Below are 24,713 nucleotides of genomic sequence, written 5' to 3'. Positions count from 1 at the left end.
TGTACACCCAAAGAGCTTTACAATCATGTGGGGGTCTCTCCTCAACCACCACCAGTGTGCAGCATACACCTGGATGATGCGACGGCAGCCACAGGACAACGGCACCAGTGCATATATATATATATATATATATATCAACTGATTGCAATTTTTATCTAATTGCAATTAGCATGCAGTTTAGGGCCCAAAATCATTACATTCTTTTCGCACTTGATTTTGTGTTGCAGAAAAAATTATTTATTGTCATAATCATTGGTATCTATCATATTGCTACTACTGGTATTTTATACATGTAAAAACAAGCCTTTTAGCCATGGTATAATCACTGAAACCTATCGGTTTTTGCTTTAATAAACATTTTTGGTTGGCCCTTACTTTGTCTTGTGTTTTTCTTTCTCTCTAGAACGCAGTGGCTCTTGCTTCAGTGTCTCTCCCTGCATCTCTTTTTCCACCGAATGCTCCTCCTGACTGTAAGCTGCAGTTTGTGGCATTCCGCAATGGAAGATTCTTCCCATTTACCAGCAATTCTACAGGACATTTGGACCTTGCCCGCAGACGTGGTGTCAACACTCCAGTTATCTATGTTGGCCTAGGTGGGTCGCTTTCAGCTCAAACATTCAAGGGATTGAAAACGTTCATAACATTTTAACAGTGCTCTGAGTAGCTGGTTGTATACTGATGTAGTACAGGCACTTTGGGAGAAGACTCATAAAATATTCAATTCAGGATAGTAAATCCATTCATTTAATAATTAAATAATTTTGACCAGAGCACAGATGGAAACTTTTCTGTTTTCTCTCTCTTCTTATCTGTCAGATGGATGTAGCATGTGGAATCAGTCTGATCACATTATTGTGTCACTACGACACACATCACCTGGAAATGAACCTGTTGCTGCCCACTGGAGCTTGCAGGCGCTGGAGCATCATGGGAGCTGGAGTCTAGATGGCTGTCAGCTGGCCCATAGTGATGTGTCCACCTCTACACTGCGCTGCTCTGTGCTGAGCAATTACGCTGTACTTCAGGTGACCCCTTTATAAAATACTGATATGTCCTTTGTTCTACTATATGGCATTGTAATTTTGCTGCCTCCTAAGATATCTACACACTTCATGGATGATCCCAAAATGCATTGCGCTGAGCTCTGTGAAAAAACAATGCAAGAGAAATGTCAATAGCATATTTCAAATTTTTCAAATTGCATAGCATATTTAAAAATGTTTAGGTTAATATTCATTTCATTTAAAAATCAATTTAAAAATGAATTGTTATCCAATCTTTGTGTGTACCATATTTTCACATATCACTAGCTTAGCTATATTCTAACACCAATATAGCATTGGATTCAATCATGAGTCCAGTCTTCTGCTCAAATCACTTAATGAGTGACATGTTGGGTTGCCTGTTATGTCAAGTTAAGTATGAGGTTTTATGACTGTTATGATGATGCTTTGAAATGTAGGAAGCAAACATTGGGGCAGCTCAATGGGTTTTGGAACAGAGCCACTGATACATAGTATGTCAGCTTGATTAATAGCCCGGTTGTGGTTGTTTTTATCAAAGCTAATAATATTTGCCCACACTTCGTAGGGAGATACTGTATAGTCAGTCCTTTACTTGAGGAGGACAGGTTTTCCATTACAAACTGATATTTGATGCAACATTTCTTCATCATGACATGCATCAAAGAATTTTAATGTTCATCTAGGTCCTACACTGTTTTTGTTATTGAGGTAATTTGGTAATAGATGGCCATTGGCCATTTGTTGAAACTTCTTGGCACTGAAGAACCCAGTACTGACATCAGAGCAATTTCTCAGAACCTTTTTTATGAGAAGAAATGGCTATATTTAAATAGCTATATTTATCCATTTCTCCTCACAAAAATGTTCAGTTTAGTTAAATGTTTCATTCCATTTGATACTATCAATATCAGAAGTATAGGCCTAGAAGATGGCATCAGACCGAAAAAATTTCTTACACCTATTCTTTTTTTAGATGTCCTAGAGTTATAGCTCGGCTACGAAGTCATATGTATGAATGTTTTAAAAGATTCTCTCCATTTTCCCTGTCAATGTTTCAGGAGATGCCAGATTTCCCGAGTTCACCTTCGATTCCAGTGGAAGTGCTCCATCCAGTGATCTACACCTGTACTGCAGTGCTGCTCCTCTGTCTATTCACCATCATCATCACCTATATACTGCATCACAGGTATTTGTCTCACTTTGATAAAATGCCACACATACAGTATATGTAACAATTCTGAGACCGAAAACATACACTACATGGCCAAAATTATGTAAATACACCCAAAAACTCAAAAACTAAAAGAAAACGGTCCTGCAAACTGTTGCTACAAGGTAACACAATTCTATAATGGCATTGCATGATTTGTTATTACTGGAATAGCCACACTTGTTAAATTAGAACTAGAAGTGGATGTCAACATACTTTTGGCCCAACAATGACATGTCTCAACAGTTTTTTTTTTGCCATCAGCTCTATCAGAATCACAAGGAAGAGTTGGCACACACTCCTGAACACTAGTTTCCACATCGCAATGACATCTGCTGTATTTGCTGGAGGCATCACTCTGACCGGCTACCCAATCATATGCCAGGCAGTAAGTCCCCATTTCTCTTACATAATAATAAAGTTTTGTTTTATTAAGCGCCTTTCTTACAGCTTTTCAAGGTTGCTTTACAAACAAACAAAGAGTGGAAAAAAATGAGTGAACACTTTTAATACACAAATAAAACGGATAAATTAGAGATATTGTGGAGATTGTGTCAGTGATTTCCAGAATTTTTGCAATGCAAAAATAAAGTAGAAATACAAAACAGTAAAGAAAAAAGTAAGTGTGTATATAATAAAGAAAACAATCCAAAAACTAAATTATTAGCTTTTATTTGGCATTGTACTGAAAAGAATAAAATGACTACAGATTACTTCTACAAGAATTATATTTTACTACAAGGATTATATCTTTTTTATGTGCTAATGTATTGTTACTCTGCTTGTGTTACTTGTTTTACTCATGTATGTATATGTTTGTGTCAGGTGGGGATTGTTCTTCACTACTCTTCTCTGTCCACTTTGTTATGGATCGGTGTTAGCGCCAGAGTCATCTATAAAGAAGCCTTATTAAGGACTCCACAGCAACTAGAAGGAGAAACTGCTGTACAACCAACCCAGCGGCCCATGCTCAGGTCAGTGAAGTCATCATGGAGGGCTGGAAGCGTTAGATGGTTAATAACGGCTTGTTTTTGTAAATGTATCTTTCACATGCACACTCAAACTATCAGATTCCTGTTTTTTCTCTATATTTAGGCCCCAGTGCCCATAAAACCCTCACAGAACAAAAATTCTTTGTAATCCAATCAATAGGCCTGTTTGGACTGTATTTGTTTTACATAGGGACATGAGGTAATTTGATCATTTAAAGGCCTTTTTATTGCCGTCCAAATGAGAAATGTCAGTGTTTTTGTCCAAAAACCTATGAGATCATTCTAGGATGGATTAGCTACTTTGAATAAAAACCACTGCAGGCAGAAGTTTCACTTATACTTCGATTAGCAAGGTAACAGTTTAGAATACTAGCTTAGCATGGCTCTAAATGGTTAAAAAGTTATTTGAGGCATTGAGGAAGGTGAATATGATTCAGTGGGGGATGGAATCTTGAAACTGGTTTCGTCATATTACATAATCCCTTGTCCCTGCATGTGAATACATGCGTTTTATGACAGACAGGTCATGCAGATATCTCTTTTACATTCAGATTTCATTCTTAAGAAACTATAAAGTTTGAAAGTCTATAAGTTGTAACAGCGTGAACATTACATTTGATGACAACATTAAAAGTCTCTTGTCATTATCATCATCAAAGGAAGCGTATGGGTTCCATCAGAACTCAGTATTCAGAGTGATTGTCATGTTTCAAATCGGTCATGAAACATTGACATTTTTATGGGCAGATGTCATATTGAATGAGCACTTCCTGAGTAGAAACTATTGATAGGCGTGTGCAGGAGCAAAATGGGCTTTTGAGAGCAACTGAATGGACCATAATGATGTAAAACAAAAAACGAATCAAAGACCACCATTGTCCAGATTAAAGCTGATTCCATCTGCTGTTATGGAGAGTCAGACAGAGGAAAAAAAGAGAGCAAATGGGGGAATGGAAAAATATAAAAATGGACAGAGAAGTTGTAAATCAAACGAAGGATAGGACTAGTTAAGGCTAACTTTCACATGTCTCAGAGACATGCATGCAAATATATTCATTCCCTCTAGTCTGTGTTCTCTGTTTTTACCCTAGACCTCCGTGCTCTCCACATCCCCTGGGGAGGTCTGGCCAGATCCCACGCCTGCCTCCTGGGATAAATCCTGCTATGTTTCCCCTCCTACACTGTCTGGAGCCCAGACTCGGCTCTTTATTGACAGACAGTGACAGAACTGCCTAAAGTATAGACCACACAAACTTTTTTACACCAGGCGAAGGGCAAAGGCTAAAAGGGAACATCTGTAGGAAATATTACAGAGTAGCATTACAACCATTAACATTTTTGAGCAATTTCTTGTATATATATACAGTGGGTGTATCCATCTTGACAAGACAACAGTAAAAGGATAGGCTAGCCTTTATTTCTATCTATGCAATACTTAGCTTTTTTATATGATTAATTATGTTAACATGGTTAGCTCTTGCAAAATGACCACTAACAGTCTTCTGTCCTCTATCTCTGTTTCCCTCAACAGGTTTTATTTGATAGCCAGCGGTGTCCCACTCATCATATGTGGTATCACTGCAGCTGTAAACATCAGTAACTATGGAGACAACATTCCTTAGTGAGTACTGTGTTTTAAAACATTAGGAAAACTAGTTTGCTCATGTCTAGCTTTAAATGTTTCTATTATTAACAACCTGCATAATGTTAACATTAAAACGCTGATATATAGGTCAAAAAATATTCCACAAGTGTACCTGTCATTAGTTTGCTATTCATATTATATATCCTTATATATCTATATCCTATATACAACTATTCATATTTATATATCCTTATATATCTATATCCTATATACAACTATTCATATTTATATATCCTTTATACATCTTATATATACTAATATATATATATAGATAGATAGATAGATTTTTTTTATATAATAAATATTTGCTATTACAGTACATATGCTGAGATGCATTCTGACTTGTTGAAACATAAAGAATGATAAGCAAAACAGGCATTTTATGAGAAACATGTTGAAAAGATTAACCCAAATCCCCCCTAAATAGATTTAATGTAAGTGTTTATGTAATTTATGAGACAATACTGCAAATCATAATTAGGCCTTAACAATTATATTTTTGTTAGGAATTGTATGGCGCTTTTGTCACATACTTACAGATAGACTGGCGACACTTAATATAAAATGAAATTGTCTGAGGTCATACTTAGAGCTTTTTATTAGCTTCTGTTCTTTCTCTAACTGTCTGATACTTGCTGCAGATTTATTACACATGGTTGGCCGCTCCTTTACAGGCTCTTTAAAAAGTGTCTGTTTCATACAGAGCTTGCTTTGTGTTTCTGTTATTTGACTAATTACAGCCTTTGCCCTCTCTGACCTTTTTCACTGCTCTTGACCTTTCGCCAGCTGCTGGTTGATATGGCAACCCAGTTTCGGAGCTTTCTACATTCCAGCTGGATTGATCATTCTTGTGACCTGGATCTACTTCCTGTGCACTGCTTTCTGCCTGAGGCGCCGAAACATCCAGGAGTCCAAAGATCCTCCTTGCTCCGCCTCCATCCCCTCAACCTTGCCTGAGAGCCAACCAGCAATCAGCGGCAGCACCAGCCTGCTCTCGACAGACTCTGTGGTGGGCCCTGTGCATGCTGGGATGACAGTGGAGGACCAGTACTCATTGAAGGTTCAGTGTTTAGCGCTGGTGGCAACGCAGTTCGTGTTTGTGGGGCTGTGGTGCTGCGGCGCAATGGCCATTTGGAAGGTGGATAAAGAGCGGAAACTCTTTAGCTGCCTGTATGGAGGAACGGCTACCGGATTAGGGATCTTCGTGGTGCTCCATCACTGTTTCAAGCGTTTCGATGTCCAGGCAGCATGGCTAAGTTGTTGCCCGGGTTACCGTCGCTCCCAGTCCATGCCAGCTTATTCTCACCCCTGCACTGCAACCGTAGGTGTCCAGAGTGCCTCGGAAAGGGGCTCCCAACTTTTTGTAGGATGCCACCCACCAACGGACACCAACAATTACTCTTCTTCTGCCAGGTCATCATCTACTCAAAGTGGAACGGCGAGCATCGCCGCCGGGCCTTGCAAACTCACCAACCTCCTTCAAGTGACACAAGACAACGTGAATAATACCACCCGAGCACCAACGGGAACTAATACCAACACAAGTACAAGCACGGAGAACAACAAGCCAGCCAACAATCTGTTGCCCTGTCTACTGCCTGTCCAGCAGCCTCAAAGGAGGAAGGCTTGTAGTAGAACCAGGGGTGGCAACACCCAGTACCATCACCGGGGGGACGGGAGAGGGCATTACCGCCTCAAAGCTCTCAGGGCAGGTGGAGGAGGTAGCATGGGCGCTTTGGGACCTTCTGGGACAGAGCAATCAAACATCCACCATCTACACAAACACGCTTCCAGCGAGAATGGAAGTCTACGGAATAGCCATTCAGAGGGTCAGAATGGCCTTCTGACCAATGGGCGGCACAGAGGGGAGGGACTAGCGACAAGCCCTTCGGAAGGTAGCGATGGAGGTAGCAGCGGAAGTAAAAAACCTTTTCCCCTGTTGCCTTCGATGGCAAGTAGGTCCACCATGCAACAAATTGCTCAATGTTGCAGCGCTAGCAAAGACAATCTTAAACTGGCCGCCACGGCTGAGAGAGAATCAAAGCGGAGCTCGTTCCCTCTAAATGTGACATCAAATGTCACTGCGACGGCCTTGTTGACGACAGTTTCAGCACCTAATGGAACACTAAAGGGATCCGTGGTGGAATTGGACACTAGCGGAACTGACCAATCACAGGGTTCGGTTGGTATGAAGAGGAGGGTATGGAAGAGCGAGACAACTGTATAATAATGAGCTGCAGGTAGAGTTGAAAGACTTTGAAGGTTTCTTGAATGTGTAACTTGTCTGCTAGATGCCAAAGCATGCATTTCTTTCTCCACAACCTAGCTGAAAAGACTAGTTTAAACCAGCCTAGGATGGTTTTAGACACTTTTCAGCCAAGCTAAACATCAGCTTGGATAGGCTGGGAGACCGGCTAAACAAACTTAAGCTTGTAAGCTTTGAAGGTGTTCTGTGGTCTTTAAACCGTCCAACATGCTAAGCATGCTAATAAGGAGAAGCTGTGTGAGGCTGTTTTATATGAAGAAAAAGAAAGGGTGTGTATGCAAAACCTGACTCCTCTAAAAAGACATTGGAAGAGTTGGTTTGACAAAATATGCAAAATCATCTTGATTGCTTTTGTTTGCCTGTAATACCACTTAATCTAACAAACTGTTTGAACATAATGAATCTTTTAATATTGAATATGCCAAGGGATCTGAACCTAAAGTTCAGCTGTTTAGCTGTGTTGATCTTTATGTTTCTGAATATGCATATCGATCAGGATGGAGAACCTGTTCGCTTGTTACCGAAGTTTTCTTGTTCAGTCCCTTTATGTCTTTGTCTCTTGTGTGCTCATGTTTTTATTCACGCTATTTCATTTACATGTCTATAAGAATGTATATAGTGTTATGTATGTATTGTTTGACCATTACAGTGTTAATTCAATTCTCTGGCACTAATAAGCAGCTTTTGACATCAGTCCCACACAAATATAGAAAACAAAGACTTGCCATTGATCCATCCATCCCCAAGATTTCCATCCAATGCTTAACTGGTGCTGGGAATGTCGTTCTTGTTCTTCTGATGTTATTAAGCAGAAAGTGAACTATTGCATTCAGTTTTTAGTGAATAGGAACTATTTGGAAAATGTTGTGTAACAGGGCCCTCTATTGGGACATTTCTGCCATTGATCAAATGCACTGATAATGAATGCTGTTGATGGACAAATGATATCAACAAAGTGACAGCTGCTTCAGATGTCACTCCAGAGTTACTAAGGGATTTGATAATGAAGGGCGAGTGTTTGTCCATACAGTACATGTTCTGTTGTAGTACCTTGTGTAACATGGGCTTCTTTTAGCACTTGGTTCAGGTTGTGAAGAGAGCATTTGGCATATTCTTATAAATACATATATACATATCAGTATTAATATTGATGTAACTGTCATTATGCAATTTTATGATATCTGTGTTTTACAGAGGATTGGCCTTATCAGTTTTATAAACTCTCTGTTTTTAGTCTAAAAGCACACCAACAATCAAAGCTAGACCTCCCATGCTTCCCCCCTTTTGTTTTTCAAGTGCCCAAGTGTCTTTTTCTCACGAAAGCAAAGAATGGACAATCCCGACCGCCCGACAAAGGGGAATTCAGATCTTTGCACTGACTGTTTTTTTCCAAGGCCCACAAGCTATCAGATACTGACTGAAGTGCCATTATTTTTAGATCACATCATGACGAAGTCACAAGTGTTGGCTGTCTTTAGCTTTAGCTACACTTTGATTAAAATAAAATGATTTTAAAGTGTGTTCAGGGATATTTGTATGCCAAAGAAAGCTCACTGTAAGTATGAGGTTATTTGATATTGTGTAGCCAGAAATCTCCCTCAGAATTGTTAAACATTCAAAGACCACACATTGCTAAAGAACCAGTCCTCCCTTTTCCCAAATCAAAAAGCATTTAACGTCATGATGACCAGTGTACATATATTGTATTTCATTTTGGTTGTATATGATTTCAGTAGTTTTTGGGGCAAAGTGTCATTTGAAACGACAACAACAAAGAATGTAGTCAAATAATACATGGAATTTGTGGCCTGCTCAAAGTTTGCCATGTGTATGTATGTTTTTTTCTTTAAAAAAAAGATACAAAATTGTAAATGACTTGTTTGTGCATAATGGTTTCAGGTGACATTGTGATATTTGCATGAACAGTTTTCTTTGCCTCTGGGTTGGCCTAGAGCTTCTGAGGGTCAGTATAATTTCAGTGTTATCCTAAATAATGTTTTGATTGTCATCTCGAAGTTTAAAAGGGAGATTTCAATATTAGCATTAATATTTATATTTTTGTCACTCACTTCAATATGAAAATGATAGCAGCATTTTTGTATCGATTTCAGTAATATATTTCCTATAGATGCCTAAGATTGTGCCTTATCTATGACCTGATGCAAAATAAAGGTTTGGAAAAATGCCATAAAATCTAAATAACTTCTCTCGTATTTTTATGTTTCCTAGAATGTATCATATGTGATTTAAAGAGAAAAATCCCAGCCCACGTTTTGCATTAGGCACGTAACTTCTGTTTCTATGTAACATGTAAATCGACATCCTTCACACGAAATGAAGCCAATCAAAAGTGAGCCTTGCATTATTGACACATGCATCATCCTATCAGAGTGCGGTACTCTAGAGAGTGGGCGGGACAAACACTGAGAAGGAATGAGCATCACGCTAGTAAGCTACTGACAACACTGACCTCGGTAGCGTAGTGGAGGCGGTTTATTGCCAAATTACAGTGATTTACAGATAGCAGGAGACCGAGTCAGTCTGAAAGATGATTTATCGGCTTCAAAACAACTACTCATACTGACGTTATCTGAGCTCTACAGCGATTCGCGTGATCTAACGTTAATAAAGTCTGAGGAAGTAAACCGAGGAAAGTCTTCAACAAAGATATTCTGAGAACAGTTTTTAAAATCTACATGAAGGTAAACTGATATCTCAGGCGTGAAGGTTTCTGTTAGGCTACTACAAATGCACGGATATTTAATCGCCGAGTCAGTTTCTGATCTCGCTGAAACATTTTAGCAACCACGTTGTTTACTGTACACCTTTAGCAGCTTAATTCGGGGTTAATTTATGACCAAAGGTTAAAAGCTGCGCGAATGTAACCTGGGATTTAACTTATCGGCTTCAAAACAACTACTCATACTGACGTTTTCTGTTTCTGTTCGGCTGAATAGCCGTTATCTGAGCTCTACAGCGATTCGCGTGATCTAACGTTAATAAAGTCTGAGGAAGTAAACCGAGGAAAGTCTTCAACAAAGATATTCTGAGAACAGTTTTTAAAATCGACATAAAGGTAAACTGATATCTCAGGCGTGAAGGTTTCTGTTAGGCTACTACAAATGCACGGATATTTAATCGCGGAGTCAGTTTCTGATCTCGCTGAAACAGTTTAGCAACCACGTTGTTTACTGTACACCTTTAGCAGCTTAATTCGGGGTTAACTTATGACCAAAGGTTAAAAGCTGCGCGAATGTAACCTGGGATTTAAAAAGACGTTATCACAGGGTTATACGTGTGCTTAGCCTACTCCCAAAAGCGCTTTAAATGGTTTAATGCAAGGATGAAGTGATACCTGCATCACCTGAGCGCTGGGCGCACAGTGTACGTCACGCGTGAGGGGCGGGGCCTATGAGAGCTCCCGAACAGTTTCACTCAGGAGCCAGAGCGGCGCGCGGCACACATCGAGCGGGCTTGAGCGAACGAAGCGCTACCTTTCGTCCCTGTTGAACCTGGAGTTTAACTGAGAATGTCTTTGGGTGACCAGCAGTGGTATCCCACCAGCGTTCAGGTAACGGTGCTCAAAGCACGAAACCTGCGGATCAAGGGCAAGAATGGCACGAACGACGCCTATGCCATCATGCAGGTGGCCAAGGACAAGTTTTCCACCTCGGTCGCGGAGAAATGCGTCTCGCCCGAGTGGAAGGAGGAGGCGAGCTTCGATCTGCCGCTGATCCATCAGGGGGACGCGGAGCGGTGCACGCTCTACATCATCGCCATGCACCGAGCCCTGGTGGGGCTGGACAAGTTTTTGGGACAGGCTGTCATCAACTTACTGGACCTCCACGCCAACAGATCACGCAAAAAGTCTGAGTGAGTGTCATTGTGGTCTATGGGGAAATCATTTTGTGGTGTGGGTGTTCGAGTTGTGTCAAAACTATTCCATTATGAGTTAAAGATTTAAAGTTTAAAGTGATATGCTACCAAACAGCTAATCATAGTTTGTTTTGGTCTCTTTTGCGTGGACAGGTTTCAGTAAGCCGCCCTTGTAAAACAATGTTAGGCAAGCAGCTTCGCCTCCTGGGTGTTCCTGTGAACATTATTCAATAATAATTATTCACTTCATAAATCGAGTGATCACTGATAGTGTTTAGTAAAACTGACTGGAGGGGGCAGGAGGGGGGAGTTATGTTTGGGTGCAGTCTCTTTTATTTATTTATTTATTTGTTTGTTTGTTTTTGCAAAAGTGTTTTTCCCACTCAGTATGAGTCAACATGATTAGGGTCATAAAGAATATGGCCAAATATGGATTGCAAATATTTACAAATCATTTAATTCAATATAACACAAATGTAACACAACAGGATGGTTTCAAACATATTTGTATTGAGTTAATAAATAATAATATTATTGTTTTTCTGGACCTTATAAATAAATTTTCTAAACACCAACTATTAGTTTAGAATATCTGTGACATAGTTTTGATGAAATAATGACAATTTTGCTAAGATTTATTTTGATAAATTAATGACAGGGATAGTCATGAAATTTTTTGTCCCATGTTTAAAGAATCAGTGGCATGGGGGAATATATATATATATATATTATACACATACACACACGCACACACATATTATTAATAAAAAATGTTTTATATATATATAATATTTCATGGACTTTGTGTTCTTTTCACACATTGTCAAACTGTTTTTTTCTGCGATTTGTATATATTTTATTTATCAAATATTTATGTTGAAATAGCAGTGAATTTGTCTGAACATAATCAACTTCATCGTCCATTGATACAGCTACAGCAGCTGAATGCATACTTTGTTTCGGTAATGCAGTTGCATTATTCCCTGTGCTGTCCTTTCATATTTATAATGTGTTTTATCTTGTCCTTTGATTTTCTGCTTAGAACAAACTCCACAGGTCTACTGAACTGCTTCGGAGGCATCTGTCTAGCCTGATCAGAGCTGTCATGAGGACTTTCTTGGGGTGCTTTAGTGTAGTAAAACCTATTAAAGTCTCACATATGATTTTAGGTTTTGAGCTGCCATGATGAGGTTGTTAAGGTGTTCTTAGTGTTGCTGTGTGGTTGCTAGGGTGTTGCAAATATGACCCAGATCTCCTTCATATACATTTGACAAAAGATATTGGTTTATTAATTTATTTTAAAGGGGTCATATGATGCGATTTCAAGTTTTCCTTTCTCTTTGGAGCGTTACAAGCTGATTGTGCATAGATAAGATCCCTGAAGTTGCAAAGACTAAAGTCTCAAAACCAAAGAGATATTCTTATCAAAGTTAAGACTCTGCCACGCCCCCCCCTAAAACGGCTCGTTCTAACACGCCCCCACATGTCTACATCACGATGTGGAAATATTAGCATAATGCCGCCCAAACGTTTACGCAAAGAAAGAAGGCGTGGTTTCAGTAACCGCACTTAGTGTTGAAGCGGCGAGAGAGAGAGATAGAGATCACAGTGGAGTCAGCTGTCTTAACCGTGGCTTATGTAATGCACACATACCAGCTTCATTACTGTGTCTGTCACACGACAAATGTCTTTACATTTATTTTGAAAGATAAGAATCTGGTAAGGGGTGTTACATTACCGACGAGTGCTTGCGGTGTTCGGCCAATCACAATGCACTGGGTCAGCTGGCCAATCAGAGCAGACTGCGCTTGTCGGAAGGAGGGGCTTTGTAGAAAACGAAGCGTTTGAGAGAGGCGGGGCATAGAGGACCTACAATAATGTACAGTATTTGAAAAATAATGTGTTTTTTGAACATTAAAGCATGTCAACATATTCTGTTACACCAAATACACAAAATAATGATCTTTAAAAAAGCATCATATGACCCCTTTAAAAATGAATTGTCCCCAACCCTGAGTATAGTTATGTTATTCTTAACCATAAATGACATGAACTATTTCCATGGGACATGTGTAAATAGGCACAGATTTTGGTAGGAAACAGAACACAAATTTGATAAATTTTGTATTATTATTATTTTGGTTATAGTTTCAATTTAGGAGTTGCTTAGCTTCATTTTTCTTTAGCTCTTTGGAAATGAGGGTTGCTTATATTCAAAAACAGAAGGTGTGTGAGTTTCACTTTATTTGCATATTAGGCCAGCTTGCTGATTTGTCCAGTCGACTTCCTGTTCTGGTCTTTGACAGAGAGATAGGGAAGTGTAAAGGCTGTGTTGTTGCTTTGCGTTTGGTCATAGGGGCATTTTGAAAGCAGCTGTGGCCTTCGGTGTTCGAGGTCCTGCTCTTTGTCCTTGTTATATGGCATTGGTGTTGCAGATTGTCAGGCCCATTTGATTCATTGCTCCATCAGCGTCTGCTTGTTTGGACTTGTTATTTTTCCATTCGTACTCATTCTGTTTGGATTAGTGGATCACACACATGACTTGACCATGACCATGTTTGGTTTACTTGTTTTGCATTTGTATGCTTTGTAAAGTCCCCATGAGAAGAACAGAAAAAGTTCAATACAAAAAGAACATGTTTTATTATAAATATTATTGTTGTTTTTATTACTATAACTTAAATTGCAAGACCCAAAATGGCAGCATTCATGTGAGCGAGCTTAACTTTTTATGTAGAATTACTTTTAACAGAGAAGCTTTTTCACTCTCAGACTGTTATTATTAATATCAGAAGTAACTGGTTGCAGCTTCATCAGCTGATCCTTTAATTTTTCTTGTTTTTTTCCTCGGATGTGTTCCTCTGACAAATCATAGTTTATCATTCCAAGCAAGTAAATGGGACTAATAGAGTAAAATGGTCCAGCACAATCTCACACAACCAGTCTAACTGTATTACAAATAATGACGTTTTTACATTCCTCTCCACCCATCCCAGCCCAGTATAACAAAACTTTACTAGTCACTAACTGACAGGTATGAGTGAGACCCAAGGTTGGGCTGATGGTGTGTAACTATGTACATTAGTGTTTATTTTCCACCACCTGTAAGAATAGTGTGTGTGTGTGTGTGAGAGAGAGAGAGAACACTGTGTTCTTTTCCTTCAGTAGATCTGGTTTGAGCAGTTTAGTAATTAAAATACTAGTTCAACCTATAGACACTAGAGATACACAGTTAATCAATTAATACTGAAAGCATATTATTGCCTTCTGCAAAAAAAATAAAAATAATAAAATCTTCAAAATTATGTTTTAAATGGACCACATTATGTGAAAGCTTGTTTCCACCATGGGAAAAAAAAAAAGGTAATTGCGACTTTTTATTTCACAATTCTGGGTTTATATCTCGTAATTCTTAAAAAAATGTGACCTAAAAACTCAATTGTGAAAAAAAAAGAGTCATTATTTTTTTTAAAGTACATAGCTTTGAGTGATTAAGTTATGATGGAAATACGTAACAAAGAGTATGAAAAATCCAGTATTGAATATAATAATGTATACAATTATGATGATGATGATTATTATTTTTATGTATTCTTTTTCATTTTAAATGTAATTTGTTGATGATTATGTAGTAGTAATATTATATTATATTATTATATTTTTAAGAAAACAATGTTTCAGTGTTTGCTCTTGTCCAGTGGAAATGAGGGCTGCTCTTTATTCAAATACAGAGAGCAGAAGAGTTTTCTATTATTTGCCTTTTAGTTTGACTTCCTATTATGGTTCAGAACAGAGAGAGAAGATCTGTCTATTTGCCTTGGGTTCGCCCCAGTTGACATGGTTATCATTTAAAGCAGGTGTGTACTGTACTGTACCTGAGACTCACGCAATTGTGAAGTATGTTAATAGTTATGACGTGATTTTAAGCCTACATGGATACACCTGAAGAAAGTAAAACTGGAATGCAAAGCTTCTTATGATGTAATGGGATATTAATCATAAGAATTGATTATTTCAAGCAGGTGTGTTTTGATGCAAGGCTTTGCTTAAGTATCAGTGAATGACTTAATTTATTGTGTCTCCCACAGATCTGATCAGACTATCAGTAATCTTTTAGCGCTTGTGTGTCCTGAAGATTTTGTTCTTTCTTTTCCTGTTATGTTTTTGTCTGTCTTTGTGAAACCAAGCTAAATTTCTCAAATACTAGAGAATGAAACATAATGTATATGTGCTGTAGGGCTGGACGATGAGACCTAAAATCAAAATCTCGATTAATTTAACATTTTATCTCGATTATGATTATTATTTTTATTAGTATTCTTTTGTTGTTGTTGTTGTTCATTGACAAGATGGGATTTTTTTTTGTAATGAAAGAGTGCATGTCTTATCTTTGTGATTTTAAAATAATTGAAGGAAACACTAACTATTTATGGTTATTCATTGAATATTTCGAACAATTGAAATCAAAAAGCACACATTGGTTGAAATGAAAACATCTTATGAAAAAAAAAGTCACATTTCAGTTTTAATGTAAAAAGCAAGTTTCCTAAAAATAAAAGAGCAGAAAATAAATAACTTGAATTTTTTGCAATCAAAATAAATGAATATTGCCATGTCAAAGTAGAAAATAACCAGCATCTCTTGCAAACAAAATACATTTTAAATATTACATGTAAAAAGTAGAAAATACATTGTATCTCTTGTAAATACATATTATGTTAAATAATGCAGTGTGAAAAGTAGAAGATAATAAAAGGGAAAGTATTAACAGGATTAAAAAAATAATAATAATCGACATGGGAAAATTACGTCAGTTAGAGGTTCTGTTAGAGGACTTTTTTTCGATTAATCATCCAGCCTTAATTTGCTGTTTTATTTTCAAAAAGGCACATACCTTCCATGCCAATAAGTATGTGGATACTATTACTATTATAATAAACCATTTTCTAATTCTGTTTCATGAGGAAAGATCTTAGTGTTTTGCTGGAGAGGCTTAAAGGAATAGTTCAGCTGAAAATGAATATTTGCTGAACATTTACTCACCCTCAGGACATCCAAGATGTCAATGAGTTTGTTTCTTCATCAGAACAGATTTGGAGAAATTTAGCATTACATCACATGCTCATTAGTGGATCCTCTACAGTGAATGGGTGCCGTCAGAATGAGAGTTCAAACAGCTGATAAAAACACCACCATAATCCACAAGCAATCAATTAACATCTTTTTTTAACTTTAAAATGTAATTTCTGAGTCAATAATTTGGTTCCTCCAGTCAAAAAAGTCCATCCCCTGTTCTCATCTCACATCGAAATCCAGCAGCATATTTGTTCACAACTGTTTTGGACTATTTTCATGCAAATAGCACTTGATCTGTGCTGATTTCTCTCCTGATTCATACAAGACCACTTTTTCACTGGAGAAAGCAATATTATAGATAGAGAACTTTTTGAGAGCAACAGTTTGAAGAAGTAAGAAACAGACGTTGTGTGGATTGCTTTTGGATGGTCTGAGAGTGAGTACATCAGATAATATTGAGATGTTGGTACTGGCTCTGCATTATAGTATTATGCACTGCAAGCAGTTTGTAATTTATTGCCCATAAAACACAAGCCATCTCTGTCTTTGTTGTTCTTTCTCCCGCTCATATACATTGACACATGAGGGATTGAATTCTGCCTCCTCTCTTTCTTAGAGCTTGCTGGTGTCATGTTACTGTCCTACTTCAGGGTAATGTTGATATGGCAGCTTTGTCATTGAGGCTGATCCAGCTGATCATTGTCTATAGTAAAAAAGTTTAATAGAGGAGATTTTTATTATTATTAATTGTGGTATTAATAGAAATATATTAATAATACTCATTTTTAAACAGTTCTGATCTAAAATGAATATGCCATTTTTCCCCTCTTGCTAAGGCTGTCATGTTTTAGCACCTCTCCAGTTTTCGACTCTCCGATTTCAGTTACTGAACCCATATTTGTTGTGTTAGTCCAGGTCCATGTGGACTAAGGTGTGGTTAATTCTTAACCTCAGTGGATCAGTTTCCTAATTATTTTGCTGTGCATTTATCTAGGCCGACTTTTCCCATGTCATATGACCTCTAAAACCTTTTATAAAATCGTTTGTTATCCCATAAATAAAAGAGCAGATGAAACTTGCCGCACCAGTTTGTTTTGCAGTCTCACAGTGGCTGGGTCCATGGTTTAGTGTTTCTCTGTAAACATGGTTTTGTGTACTTGATACAAATAAAAGGAATCGGTGAGAACTCATGGTTCCTGTTAACCCCTATGTGCTCCATTCACACCCAGGTTAGGCTAGGCTAGCTTAATTCAAATTTAAAATTACTTGCATTAAATCAGATTTAAGTCTAAGATAATTAAGGTTTTATAAATGTTATTATAAATTAAAGTTTTTATATAATTTCATTTAATTTCAATGTATTTTGTTTTCAGTGAAGATTAAATACTCTGCATAGCTCTCTCTCTCTCTCTCTCTCTCTCTCTCTCTCTCTCTCTCTCTCTCTGTGTGTGTGTGTGTGTGTGTGTGTTTTAAAGTGCCCCTTTTTATGCTGTTTGAAAGGTTCATAATTTGGTTTTGGGAGTCCCCAACAACAGGTTTACATGCATGCAAGGTCAAAAAACATTTTCATTTTCTTATAATATGCATTCAATTTTGCATTTTTTTCTCAACGACTCAAATGATTATTTCAAAGATAAATTTTTCTCGAAATGCTGAGTTTATCACAATTCTGACTTGTTTCCCAGAATCCTGAGTTTACACCTTGACCTCACAATTTAGTTTTTTTCTGCCAAGAAATAAAACATGAAAAAGGTAATTGTCTCACAATAATTGTTCATAAACCTGTTAGTTAACTAGAAATTCTAGAAATAACTCTATTGAGTGGCATTTTGCTTAATATATGCACTATATTGCATATTCAATACATTTTTACTAAACCGGTTAGTGATGTGGGAACAAATCTTTTTGAAGTTTTTCTGACAACCATTATTTACATTTTTATATTTCAACAACAAATTGGAAACATAATGATCATAGTCATTAAATATAAAAAACTGTGTTATGTACAATTTAAATGTTTGTATACAACTCAGTTTGATTGTTATGTTGATTGTTATATCTAAAAATAAATAGCAGTTTAATTTGGACTCTGTTGTTAATTTTAATTTTTTATATTATAGTAATGTATGGTTTCCTGTAGCTTACAGCTTTAGTTGAAAGATTTTCTTTCCTTAAATAAATGGACATGTACTGTACCTGTTATACACTGTAAAAAATGACTGTGAATTTAACGGTAAAAGACTGTAAAAATGCTACAGTAAAAACCTGTTAAATAGTTAACGGTAAATTCCCCTACTATATACGGTGAAAAACTGTATTGGACATTAATTTTACGGTAGTATACCGTTTTTGGAAGTGAAATTTTTTTTTTATAATTTACAGTGAATAAATGTAAATTGACATTCACAGAATTCCCTGTGTTACATTTCAAATTTGATGTTTTTTTGTTGAAATAACTGTTTCTTCTTAGTTTTTTCTTATCAGTTTTGTATATTAGGGTTGTGTGTTACACCTAATGTTGTTAAGTGAATGTTTATTGCATTATTTCAGTTTCATGTGTGTTACCATGATGGTGTTTGGAATTTGTGTGAATGACACTGTGCACCTTCTATATATGTTATTATCTAAAAGCTGCTTGTGATGGGCTTTGGTTCATCATGTGACTTTTTCATCACCACCTGCATTTGGTGGTTATCAGTGTATTACAAAGGTACAAAACAGATTTGAGTACTTCAATAGGTTGGTATATTAACATTATATCAGTTAATACAATTATGGTATTTAACTGTAAATTTAAGTTAAAACCTAAAACGTTGCTACCGTATTTTTTACGGTAAAATTCTGGCAACCACAGCTGCTGTTTTTTTACCGTAAATTTTACAGTTTTTTTTTTTTACAGCGTATCGATATTATTGAATCAATATTGGAATCGAATTGAATCAAGAGCTTATGAATCAATCAAACTGAATGGTTAAATCTGTCAATACACTAGTGAATGTATACATTTGTATTGAAACACAAATGCCAGAACTGAATGCTGACCCCTAGTAAGCTTGCTGATAGTCGTGTTTTAGTCCCTCAGAAAAAGTATAAAATGTGTATAAAAGTAGATGAAGGTTAGATGAATCACTTAAACCAAACAAACATTTCATCTTCATAATCATTATGAAGATTAAATGTTTGTTTGGTTTAAGTGATTCATCTAGCCTTCATGTGAACCTAGATGAAATTATGTGGTAGATTTTTGTGTAAATGTGACCAGTGTTTATCTCTGAAAATGATAGCCGGCTGTTCCTGATGGTTCCCTTCTCAGACAGAGTTAATGATTGCAGCTGAAAATAGATTAAGAGCAGCACTTGTTTGTTTTTCGCTGTGTGAAGAGATAAAGCCTCAAGCTTTGCCGTGTTTGGGGGGTGTTAGCTTAGCTCACAGGAATGCGTCGGATGAAGTTTTCTGAATGTTGTCTCTAATAACAGAGAACTTTCAGACATGACCGTTTGGATCAATTCCTGAGAGCTGTGAGAGAATGATGTATTTAAGATATCAATGCATGTGAAAGTGACTATAAAATGGCTTTTACTGCAAGGTGACCTATTAAAAGAGCCCTATTTTAGATGAGATGTTCTGTACTGAGTTTGTCAGGCCTCTGTTGTTCACTTTTTTTTTATCTTGAAAGAACTTTCCTTATCTAATCCCTTGAGCTTCGATTGCTGATAGGCACCATTTCCCTTAAGTCTTTCTCCACCCTGAAAGTACAGATTTGAGTTTCCTGCTGTGGTTTTGAGTGTAAGGTCCACTAACGGACTGATAGTCTGTGTTTCCTGGCCTTGGGCTTCTCTAGTCTTTCTAATTTTGATGTGATTCCACGCATCCGATTAAATTACAGTTTTTTTGAACTACAGTCAGTGCTATTCTACCATAAGCCATAACCATGAAGTCTTTCTACACTTTTAAGATTGAAAATTGTACCCACATTCAGGGCTCCACAATAATAAAATAACATAAAAACTTTATGAATTAACTGGTCACTTTATGAATTAACAATGTGTCCGCTAATCTTCAATGCATTTACCATTAAACGTTCATTTTTGAGTGAACTTTATTTGGAAATACAACAAAATAAATGCTGATCTATAAGAGAAGTCACACAGAATTTTATTTTATTTTCATAGTATCTGCAAACCACGACTGACTGTCATAAAAGCCATTCAATGATTCATTAGGTTAAATCATAAATAATAGATTTAAATCTAAGCTGTGGTTTATTGACATATTTGTTTATTTTGCAAGTTCTGAATGGCCAGTAAATTAATGGATTTAGTTTAGCTAAATTAGCTAAATTAGCTGGCCTAATTAGCTGGTGCACTGATAAAAAAAAGAATAATATTATATATATATATATATATATTTGTGTGTGTGGGTTAAATCATAAATAATATATTTAAATCTAAGCTGTGGTTTATTGACATATTTGTTTATTTTGCAAGTTCTGAATGGCCAGTAAATTAATGGATTTAGTTTAGCTAAATTAGCTGGCCTAATTAGCTGGTGCACTGATAAAAAAAAGAATAATATTATATATATATATATATATATATGTATGTATATGTATATGTATATGTATATATATATGTGCATGTGTGTGTGCCAAAAAGAATCACCACCCTTTAAAATAAATTTGAAGGGGGGTGATTCTTTTTTTGTATGCCCACTGTATGTATATTGTATTGTATTATTATATTACATTATTACATTATTATATTACATTATATATATATCAGTAAATTAAATTTCTTGACTTAACATTTCTTTCTCTTTACAAATATACAATTGACAAAACAAATTCTTTAAAAAAAAAAAAAATCGCAACTGGCTGGAAATTATGCGGCTATAGTATAAGTCCATAAATTTATAAACACAGTTTTGCTGGAAAATGATTGCATATGATGCGCAACCATATTCTAAAGATGCTAAAAATGCTTTCATGAGTTTTTCATTAAAATTGTAGTAGCAGTCTGTTCAAAACTTTCATCCTGTCGGGGTCCAAACAGAAATGCTTGGAATTCAGCTGCAGCCGCTTGCTCTGATCACATGCCACGTTTAATCAGATTGGTCTGTGGGAGCCGCTGTTTGGTGTCAGTGTGACTGTAGGCTACCCGTGGTCCCTGCGCTCAGGAGTCTATTATGACAACAGCGTGGGCGGATAATGGCATGTTCATGATTACACACTGAACTCCTCAGTAAATTAAATTTTTTTGACTTAACATTTCTTTCTCTTTACAAATATACAATTGACAAAATAAATTCTTTACAAAAAGAAAAAATCGCAACTGGCTGGAAATTATGCGGCTATAATATAAGTCCATAAATTTATAAACACAGTTTTGCTGGAAAATGATTGCATATGATGCGCAACCATATTCTAAAGATGCTAAAAATGCTTTCATGAGTTTTTCATTAAAATTGTAGTAGCAGTCTGTTCAAAACTTTCATCCTGTCGGGGTCCAAACAGAAATGCTTGGAATTCAGCTGCAGCCGCTTGCTCTGATCACATGCCACGTTTAATCAGATTGGTCTGTGGGAGCCGCTGTTTGGTGTCAGTGTGACTGTAGGCTACCCGTGGTCCCTGCGCTCAGGAGTCTATTATGACAACAGCGTGGGCGGATAATGGCATGTTCATGATTACACACTGAACTCCAGAACTCTCCCACCTGCCCCTCTGCTGAAAAAGAGAGGACAAGCGCAGGCTAAACAAAGATGTTTTTCTTTTATTTCATCAGTAGACAGGCTTCTGTGTTTTGTATCATTTACTGGTACAGGGTTCAATTCCCAAGTGAAATTCCAGCCTTTCTATTCATACAGTAATTTAGTTTTGAATCCGCTATATACCATTTGAAACATAGAATGTAGCTTTTTGAAATAGCAAACCATTTTGAAATTACAAAAGGGATCATACCCTTTACCCCTTTAGTCAGATGTGTTCGAATTTGGGAGAATGTTAAATTTATGTTTTAAATGTTATGTTTCTATTTGAGTTCTAAGCGGTCAATTGCAGTATTGTTTTTTTTTCAGTTTTCTTTGTTTTTTTGTTACGTTCTTCTCACATAATAAAATGATAAAAAAAATATAGCCTAATAAAACTCAGTATTTCACATCTGTTTATTTACTTAGGTAAGTAGCCATGCAATAATCTACAACCAGCCAGAGATTACAAGGTTTTTTTTCTTCGCCACAAAAATAAATGTTGTCTTTTTAAAAATGTGAAATGTTCCCAAAAAGACACTTAAATCACAAATTACATTTGTGACTTTCATGCAGTTTATTTTCAATATTATTATTATTATCAGCATTATTTATTTGTTATTTTATTAATATTTTAATACTTTATTTATGAATATTTTGTTATATATTTAAAATATATAACTTTTTATTTAATGTATTTATTTTCATTTTAGTGTAACTTTTAGTAATTGTTATGTACTTTATTCTTTCTATTAATTTGTATATTTCTATTTAGCTTTAATTTATTTAAGTTTTAGTAATTGTAGTACTTTATTTCAGTTAGTTGCCAAAGCATTTAATTATTTTAATTTGTTTTATTTAAATTTTTTACTTTTTTTAAATATAAGATTTTAAATAAATTGTCTAATGTTTATATTTGAAAATGTTCAGCTTTATTTCAATTAAAAAAAATTTTTTTTTAGTATTAATTAATATTAAAGTAATTTTCAAGTGGTTTGAAAGTAAGGCTTCTTTGAATAAGCTAAAAATAATTAATTAAGCTTAAATGAAATGATAATCCTAAAATAAATGACAATCCTTAACAAAAACCGTGCACAACTGTCATCTAATGTCATCAATCTAATGAAGACCTTGTTTGATTCTCTTTGCAGCTGGTACAAACTGGTGGATAAGAATGGGAAACAGGAGAAGGACCGAGGGGAAGTTCTTTTGGACATTCAGTTCATGCGGAATAACTTGACAGCCAGCATGTTTGACCTCTCCATGACAGACAAGCCTCGCTCCGGCATCGGTAAGCTCAAGGATAAAATTCGTGGTAAGAAGAAAGACGGCCTGTCGGATTCTGCCTCTGCGATCGTGCCCTCTTCAGTGGGAACAGACAGTGAAGGGGAAGGAGAAGGAAGTTCGGACAATCCTAAGAAGAAATCAAAACTCAAATCCTTGTTTGGACCAAAGACAAACCTCCAAAGGAATGTGTCCCAGTCCATGTCAACCCTGGGCACCCTGCCTGAGAAGAACAGTTCACTCAGCAGCAGCAGATCTTTTAATCCACAATTAATTGACCAATTGAGCATATTAGACACAGGTCCTGTTTGGTAAACCCTAAACCACGGTATCTACCAGAACACCTGACCTGTTAATCCACAGCAATATTAAAGGATTCACCCCAATATAAAAATTTCTGATAATTTACTCACCCTTAGTCCATCCAAGATGTAGGTGACTTTTATCTGAAACTGTGCTCCTTGGTGATTCATAAAATGCAAGTCAATGGCTACCGTCATTATGAGAGTCAAAAAAGCATATCAGACAATACAAAAAACCCGTTGCTCCTGGTGATATATTGAGATATTATGAAGCGAAATGATCAGTCTGTGCAAGAAGATTAACATTATTTACTACATCACCTGTAATCCATCTCTTTAATTTAATTCTGTAGCCAACTCCTTTAAAAACACAAAGACCGCAATCCAAACCGCATCTGTATTAAAATAAATCTAAAAGTGGATATCAGCAAGGAAGTTTTGGAGGCCTACTGTGTGTGTGGCCATTATGTGTGTTATTATCACAGACAGAAGCGACTTAAAGGGTTAGTTCACCCAAAAATGAAAATTTGCCCATAAATTACTCACCCTCAATGCATCCTAGGTGTATATGACTTTCTTCTTTCAAACGAATCCAGTTGGAGATATATAAAAAATTGTCTTTGATCTTTCAAGCCGTTTAATGACACTCAGCGGGTGTTGCATTGCTTCAGTCCAAAAGAAGTTAATCTTTTAAGCTACACTAAAGTGATTATTACGTTATGAATATGGATATTTTTCTTACAAAAACGCATCGATTCGCTACAGGAGGCCTTTGTTCACCCTCTGGAGCCGTGTGAGACACTTTTTTTATGGATGGGCGCTTTTTATTTTACTTATTTAGTAAATTTATGGGCTAATTTTCATTTTTGGGTGAACTGACACTTTAATAAATTTGAAATACATAAAAGATTAAAAAAATGAACATTACTTGACATTTAAGAATAGCCTTGGCTATTTAACCTGCAGTACGTCTGCATCTGTTGGTTCCGTTGTATTAATAGCAAGTTCAGAAGCAAAAAAAGGCATTAAAGTAAAAAGATAGTAAAAAATATAAGTAGATAAATATTTCTGTTTATTACTGTCCATTATTATATTGGTGCCTAAAAATGGAAACGATTAAATACATATTTTTACCTTGTATTCAATTAGAAAATGGAAAAAAAAAACGTAATTATGTTCAACAACAATTGTACTATTTGTATACTGTCTTAATTCTTGCATTATACTTTATTTATATTATACGTCATTAATGCACTACTGTTCAAAACTTTGGGGTCATTAAGATTTATATAAAG

General features: G+C 36.3%; 2 protein-coding genes across 2 annotated transcripts in view; both read left to right on the top strand.

Moving 5' to 3' along the window:
- adgra2 (adhesion G protein-coupled receptor A2) overlaps positions 1-9,456 on the top strand; it is a 43,477-nt gene extending 34,021 nt beyond the window's left edge. The window contains exons 12-18 of the mRNA XM_016255691.1: positions 404-593; positions 817-1,025; positions 2,084-2,211; positions 2,500-2,623; positions 3,061-3,209; positions 4,759-4,848; positions 5,659-9,456. Of these exons, the coding sequence (XP_016111177.1) occupies positions 404-593; positions 817-1,025; positions 2,084-2,211; positions 2,500-2,623; positions 3,061-3,209; positions 4,759-4,848; positions 5,659-7,099 (2,331 nt within the window). The 3' untranslated portion in view covers positions 7,100-9,456. The remainder of the gene's footprint in view (positions 1-403; positions 594-816; positions 1,026-2,083; positions 2,212-2,499; positions 2,624-3,060; positions 3,210-4,758; positions 4,849-5,658) is intronic.
- A 585-nt stretch (positions 9,457-10,041) lies between these two features.
- Positions 10,042-23,431, top strand: LOC107569573 (rab11 family-interacting protein 2-like). The gene is made up of 2 exons (XM_016255690.1): positions 10,042-11,011; positions 22,984-23,431. Exons 1-2 carry the CDS (start codon positions 10,668-10,670, stop codon positions 23,429-23,431), a joined length of 792 nt encoding a protein of 263 aa, XP_016111176.1. The 5' UTR covers positions 10,042-10,667.
- The last annotated feature ends 1,282 nt before the right edge of the window (positions 23,432-24,713 follow it).

This window comes from Sinocyclocheilus grahami, unplaced genomic scaffold, assembly GCF_001515645.1.
Source record: "Sinocyclocheilus grahami isolate Dianchi unplaced genomic scaffold, SAMN03320097.WGS_v1.1 scaffold1361.1, whole genome shotgun sequence".
In the NCBI taxonomy this organism is placed as follows: domain Eukaryota; kingdom Metazoa; phylum Chordata; class Actinopteri; order Cypriniformes; family Cyprinidae; genus Sinocyclocheilus; species Sinocyclocheilus grahami.
Note: the sequence above shows the minus strand (reverse complement) of the source record. Positions and strands in the feature narration are given on the sequence as shown.

Bases quoted from the DNA above. Each gene is read 5' to 3' on its own strand.
- LOC107569573 (XM_016255690.1), top strand. From the start codon at position 10,668: ATGTCTTTGGGTGACCAGCAGTGGTATCCCACCAGCGTTCAGGTAACG. The intron at 11,012-22,983 runs GTGAGTGTCATT...TTCTCTTTGCAG, and splicing joins AGATCACGCAAAAAGTCTGA to CTGGTACAAACTGGTGGATA.